General features: G+C 37.0%; 1 protein-coding gene across 1 annotated transcript; it reads right to left on the bottom strand.

Moving 5' to 3' along the window:
* Window positions 1-280: 280 nt before the first annotated feature.
* Window positions 281-1,142, bottom strand: LOC139849136 (uncharacterized). The gene is made up of 3 exons (XM_071838806.1): window positions 941-1,142; window positions 782-838; window positions 281-693 (listed from the first exon to the last, which is right to left on the bottom strand). The coding sequence occupies exons 1-3, from the start codon at window positions 1,140-1,142 to the stop codon at window positions 281-283; spliced, it is 672 nt and encodes a 223-aa protein (XP_071694907.1).
* Window positions 1,143-7,112: the final 5,970 nt, after the last annotated feature.

The following is a 7,112-nucleotide window of genomic DNA, read 5'->3' as shown; positions in this document are numbered from 1 at the left end:
TGCGTAAGCGGGCAATTTCATCACTTCGCCACTTATCCTTCGTGAAACATACCAGCAACATGAAACAAAATATTTCATAAACTTTAAGTGTTTCGCAAACAAACTTTTCGCATATTCTTGCAAGTGTTTCTTTTTATACTCTTACAAGTGTGATCAAGACTTGCAAAAAATAAACACATAGAAAAAATATCAAATGTAGGCCTCACATCGTATTTCGCACTTTGCACGCATTATTTTGACACGCGTGCATATTGGCCTTCACATTTTTTTTTCCACAAAGTTATGCATAATACCTCTTTAATAAAGCAGCATGCCACGCATTAGGGAGAGTTCGCCCTTCTACATCTGCGAGCTTATATGATCCTGCTGCATCGATTGCCACAACTTGATAAGGACCCTCCCAGTTAGGTCCTAATTTTCCAAGTTTTTCTGCTCTGCTTGCATCATTATTTCGCAGCACCCATTTGCCTACATCAAAAGACAAAGCACGTACTCTTTTGTTGTAATACTTAGCGATTTGTTGTTTATTATTTGCCATTAACCTTCGCTCTTCTATGAAATATAAATTTTCGCCCAATGCATCATCGTTTGCTTCTTCATTAAATTTAACGACTCTATGCGTTGGCACAAGAATTTGGGCGGGTATTACTGCCTCAGAGCCATATACCAAACTAAATGGTGTTTCCCCGTGCTCTTGTTGAAAGTAGTACGATGTACCCACAACACATTAGGCAATTCATCCACCAACTAGTTCTCTTTTCGCAAAACCTTTTTTTAATACCACTCACAATGTCGCGGTTGGATACTTCACATAAGCCATTAGACTGGGGATGCACCACTGATGTAAACTTTTAGATTATATTTAAATCAGTGCACCATGTTTTAAAAGGATCTTTCGCTATTTGGGCACCATTATCGCTAACCAACTCGCGTGGAATACCAAATCTGCAAACAATATATTCCCATACAAAATTACGCACTTGCACTCCAGTGATAGTGTGAACCGCCTTAGCTTCAAACCATTTTGTAAAATAGTCAATTGCCACAATTAGGAATTTGACATTGCCAGGACCTGCGGGAAATGGTCCTACAATGTCAATAGCCCACTTGTGAAATGGCCAGGTCGAATTAACAGAGATCATATCATGTCTTGGCATCCAATTCTACGGAGCATGCCTTTGGCAGCTTTTGCAACGCTTAACAATCTTTACAACATCGCGATATAAGGATGGACAAAAGTAACCCATCCGCATAATTTTTTCCGCAATAGTTTTATAGGCAGAATGCAATGCGCAAGAAGCATTATGCACTTCATCAATTATCATTTCCGCTTCAATTGGGCCCACACATTGCATCATTGGACTACAATATGACTTACGATACAAAATGTCATTTTAAATGATATACATTGGTGCTCGCTCTCTGACTAAACGAGCTTCGCACTTATCATTTGGCAAGACATCATTGCGGATATATTGCAAGATTTGTTCCATCCAATTTGGCTGTTCTTCTACAATGGACACCACCATTAGATCGTTATCTATTGATTTGCTTGGCAATTCCTCGACCCAAACTTGTTTTTGAAAGTGCGAAAAGTTAAAGCGGCCAGCTTACTCAAAGCGTCCGCCTTCTTATTTTGACTCCTTGGTACTTGTGCGAGTTTAAAATGCTCAAACAGCACAGCTAATTCTTTCAACAACTGCAAATATTTTTGCATTGGGGAATCATGTGCCTCAAAAGAGTCATTAAACTGATTTGCCACTAACTGCAAATATGTAAATGCTCGCAACTTGGTGATATTCATTTTATGCGCGATTTATAAACCAGCAAGCAACGCTTCATATTCCACTTCATTATTTATTACATCAAAATTAAAACGTAACGCGTACGTATGCTCCTCACCACTTGGGCCTGCTAACACTAAACCCGCACCAGCCCCTTTTGCACATGAGGCTCCATCGGTAAATAAATCCCATGTTTCACCAAATATTGGCTTTAATTCTGTTCGCTCATTAATCACCTCCAACTCCCCAGTCATTTCGGCGAGATAATCCGCCAAAACTTGGCCTTTTACCGTATTGCGCGGAAGGTAAGCAATCTGATAAGCACCTAACTCTACTGCCCACAACACGAGCCTACCAGATATCTCTGGTTTTGTTAAGACTTGCTTGACCGGCATGTTAGTTAGCACATGTCCTGGTTGCCCTTGAAAATACCTTCTTAACCTTAGCGACGTTAATATGATTGCATACAAAAATTTTTCAATGGTCGCATAGTTTATTTCGCTTCATGTAAGAGCTTTATTGACAAAATACACAGGTTTTTGTATTTTATCCCTTTCCGCAACTAAAACTGAGCCAAAAGCTTCATTTACTACCAATATATAAAGGTAAAGAGTTTCGCCATCGATTGGCACTGTTAACGTAGGCAAAGTTTTTAATAACTTCTTCATTTCCTGAAACGCGATTTCAGCTTCACTTGTCCAAACAAAGCTTTTTTGCTTTAAATAGCCTTTTAAAGTTTTGAAAAATGGTAATTGCCTTTCAGCATCCTTAGACAAGAAACGCGTGATGTGTCAAAAGTGTGTGTGTAGTAGTGCTTAATTTGCTTTTCAACTTTTAAATTTATAAAACCTTTATTTTACTTTTAACACTCTAACGAGCAACAAGACCAGATCAGATGTAGTATTTTAGGTTATCATCAAAAGAGAGCGTGGATGCAGATAAGAGTTGTTTTATTATATAGCTTAGCTTTTATTAAAGAACTAAAGATAGATTTTTATGTGTTTTTAAGGTTGTTGATTCTTATCTCTTAGAAAAGAGATGATTGAAGATAAACAAAATAACAAAATATAAAGCAAGAAATAAAGATTTAAAATAAACAATTATAAAAGAGAAGTGATTACAAGGACGTGTGAATCATAAGGGAAATATATTAATTATTTCATAACTTATATTAACAAATAGCAAGATAAAAATCATAGACCAATCATTATCCCTAAAAGGTTAACCTAAATGTCGCATATTATTTATAAGGTAGGACCTAAAGCATACATTAACTAAGTGATGTTCATAGCTAATGTCTTCATTCATGGCATTCAAATAATCACATGATAAATATTACCTAAACCTGATGTGGATCCAAGGCAACATTTAATTAGACTGACAAATTATATAAGCTAATAAACTTAATCAGATCAACTCAAGTTACTAGCTGAAAATTAATCTTAATCAAGTTCTCATGCAATTGACAATTAAACACACATAAACAAAGGTTCTTCGATTAAGCCTAACAATAATGAATTCTATTATATAAGTGTGATTTAAGTTTAACTAGTTGTATAACTTTCAATGATGTTTACCTAATTTGCATGCAATCCAAACACTATATTTGATGGACTAGATCTAAACAAGTGATATGAATCGAATATAAGATCATAGAATCAATGACTAATTAATCCTAGATTCATAATATTTAATCATTAAGCATGGTAAACAAGTTATTTAATCATGGCAGAGATAAACAGTCTAAATAATCATCACAGAAACATAAACATACAGATCTGGAAAAGAACCAGAAACTGTACGGACTGAAGCACGAACTGAGGAAGCCGGCGGCTTCATCTGTTTTCCCAGACTTTCACAGTTTTCGTCCAAGTAACCACTATGAACGTTTAGTTCATAGTTGGAGATGAACATAAATAGATAACAGTAAATAAAGACATAACTAAAATGATGCGATAAAGTAAATATGATTAGAACTTACAAAGCAATAAAGAGGAATAAGAAAAACTGCATTAACTTGAATTAAAACTTGAATCCAATGCAAGATAGTTACTTTACATTGAAAATAAAACCTAAACTAACCCTAAACTACAGAAATTCGTAACTAGAGATAGATATAATGAAAAGGTACATTGAAAACTATAGAAATCGGCCAGTATTTATAGACCTCGAAAACCGTGCCAAGCCGGCCGCTTCGTGCCAAGCCCCCCGGCTTCCTTAGGCGGTGACTTTTTCTTCAATCAAAACTTGATCATAATGCCCAAGAAAACGTATTTTAAGTCCAAGCCGATGGCTTCAGATGTCAAGCCGGCGGTTTCACTTCAGATCTGAGCTTGGAGGCCATGAAAAACTTCCACGGCAAAATATTGACTTTTTGACCGAAGCCGGCGGCTTCCCTTGGCCAAGCTGGCGGCTTCCCCTTAACAAGGCAGACCGATTCATCCATTTTATTGTAGAATTTTCTGTTACGGTCGTTTTGACAGGTGGCTCGTCAGAAACGGAGTCCGGATGCTCAAGATATGGCCAAAACGGTGACAGTACGCAGGTTTTCAGCATTTCACTTAGCTCCTTTTTCCTGTTTTAGTCCTGTTTTAACACATTTTTAAACAAAAGAGTAAAAATATCTTTTCTTCATTTTTACCCATTTTTTGTGTGTTTTAGTATCAAAATGACTTTAAAATGCCAAAATAACTCCTCAAAATGTATTCAAAAACATGTATAATTTAGGAGTTATCAACGCCTTAATGCGGCTAATATTCCCGTCAAACTTTGCACCTCTTTGACCATCTTGGGCGCCGTCATATTTTTGATAGCCGCGATTTTCTTCGGATTAGCTTGAATACCTTGTTCAGTAACAAGATATCCCAAAATATTTCCTTCAGTTTCGCCAAAACTACACATTAACGGATTATGCTTCATGTTTATTCTGCGCAATGTATCAAATGTTTCCCGCATGTCGTCTATAATATGCTCTTGCGTTGTGCTTTTAATTACCAAATCATCTACATAAGCCTCCAGGTTACGCCCAAATTGGTTTTCAAACGCAGTGTCAATTAAGCGTTGATATGTCGCGCTCGCATTGATTAAACCAAAAGGCATCATTATATAAGAAAATATGCCTTTGCCTGTATGGAAAATGGTTTTATATGCGTCTTCGTTAGCCATTGGGATTTGATGATATCTCCTCCCCGTATCTAAAAAACATTTATATGGAAAAGCATGCAATGACTCCACTTTCAAATCAATTTCTGGAAGTAGATAGTTATCCTTAGGGCACGCTTTATTTAAATCTTTCTAATCAATACACATTCTCCACGAGCCATTAGGCTTTTTCACCAAAACTGGATTCGCAATCCATGATTGATATTGAACTTCGCGTAAAATTCCAGCTTTCACCAATTTCGTTACCTCTTCGCACAGCCACTTAGTGCGATCTGGGGCCATGCCTCGATGCTTATGCACTACGGGTTTTAAATCCGGATTTACATTAAGTATGTGTTCCGCAATATGACGCGGACCACCAGTCATATCATTTTCACACCAAGCAAAAACATCCATGTATTGCACAAGTAACTGTCTGTTTCTTGGTATACGCACTAACATTGCATCCCACTTTAATTTTTTGTTTAGGATATGCAGGATTAACCACTAACATGTTGTCCGCAGCATCAGCTATTTCTTTAACTGCACTTTTCACATTAACAGCCGCACAAATAGCCATGATGCTTGTTGAACTTATCGTCGCAACACCTTTATGCTTTGCGAATTTAATCATGCCATGAATGGTAGATGGGACAATTCCGAATTTACCCAAGGCAGTTCTGCCTAACAACATGTTATAGCGAGAAAAAGTCCGCATAACATAAAAGTCTAGCCGCGCTTGACGCACTAAACTATTATCATTTTCATCAAAAAGCTCGACATCTAAAGGCAATACTCCCATAGGCAATGAAGATTCTCCCGCAAAACCAGTTTGCGAGGCTGCGGTTGGTTGTAAATTTGCACTAATACTTTCTGGCAGTTGAACAAAACATTGCTCATAAACAATGTCAACACTGCTGCCATTATCAACATGAACTTTCATGATTGTGATTCCAGTTTGTGCGACTTTGCACGATACTACTATCGGCATTTCAGAGAAATCATCGCTTTGCATTTTTGGAAAACTTATTGGCGCAAACTGCCAATTTTGATACATTTTTGTTGACTTTCGCTTTCTTCCTCTTTTTTGGGCATTTGCTTGCATGGTGACAACAATACCGCGATCAATTCCCTTATTGTTCATTACTTCAATTAAACAAGAAATTTACCGCCACTTATGAATGCATTCGCCTGTGAATCATCAAAATAATGCACGATTAGAATTAAACAAGCCAATTTATTATTTGATAGCACTAAACAAAAAATTCTGAGTTTAATTTTAAAACGTGTCCCACGGATGGCGCCAATTGATCAATCCATAATTAATGAGTTACTTAATTAAAGATTAAGTGCAATGAGATTAAGATGAAGGATGAGATGTTTGATGATTATTTTGGGCCCTGATGATCGTCTCTCATTTTAACAATCAAGTGATCAACCACCCCAACCCGGTCTTGATTGTTAATTAGCATGATTCACCTTGACACGATGTAAAAATTCCTTGGGCAAGATCACAAGAGAAAATTACAACGGTCCGGGCAAATGGCAGAGAATCAACAAATCGTAAATGAGAGGCTAAGCTCCCTATTTATAGTATCCGAAATATTCGTGGTCTACGGATTGCTTCACTATCCGCGAAAACTTAGCAAAGTGACCCGCAATCTTTTATTAACGCGAAAACTGATCCGCTATCTTTATTTTCAGCGAATATTCCAAGCCTTTCGAATATACTTCGCGTAACTTCTACTTTTAGCATTTAGTAAATAAAATATACATATACAATGCTATGTATATGATGTAACAACCCAACCCGTAATCCATACGATAAATTTTTTTTTTATACAACACAATTTCACACCAAATAAATATGTAACCCATTTCACGAGTTCCATTTAAAACGCACAACAATTAATTGTTTACAAAAGGCACGAAGGCCACAAATAAAGTTTAGTACAAGTTTGACCCATTACAAATGATAGTTTATAAACCAAACGACGTTCCGAGCAAGGTTTGGGACTAAACTACCTAAAACTAGGCCAACTTCCAAAAGCTCCAACATAACAACAACAAGGGACACCTAGTGCCCAACGACCCCCTTGCCCTTGTCCGCGCCTGCATCTAAAAAGATAAACAACGAGAGGGGTAAGCAAAGCTTAGTGAGTAGAATAAATATATACATGCATATAA

The sequence above is a fragment of the Rutidosis leptorrhynchoides genome, chromosome 5, assembly GCF_046630445.1.
Source record: "Rutidosis leptorrhynchoides isolate AG116_Rl617_1_P2 chromosome 5, CSIRO_AGI_Rlap_v1, whole genome shotgun sequence".
NCBI classification, from domain to species: domain Eukaryota; kingdom Viridiplantae; phylum Streptophyta; class Magnoliopsida; order Asterales; family Asteraceae; genus Rutidosis; species Rutidosis leptorrhynchoides.
Note: the sequence above shows the minus strand (reverse complement) of the source record. Positions and strands in the feature narration are given on the sequence as shown.

What these genes read in the sequence shown, in the direction of transcription:
- LOC139849136 (XM_071838806.1), bottom strand. Translation starts at nt 1,142, where the DNA reads ATGATCTCTGTTAATTCGACCTGGCCATTTCACAAGTGGGCTATTGAC. An exon ending in ATATATTGTTTGCAGATTTG is followed by an intron (nt 839 to 940) that starts GTATTCCACGCG and finishes AGTTTACATCAG; the next exon opens with TGGTGCATCCCCAGTCTAAT. An exon ending in CAACCGCGACATTGTGAGTG is followed by an intron (nt 694 to 781) that starts GTATTAAAAAAA and finishes ACTTTCAACAAG; the next exon opens with AGCACGGGGAAACACCATTT.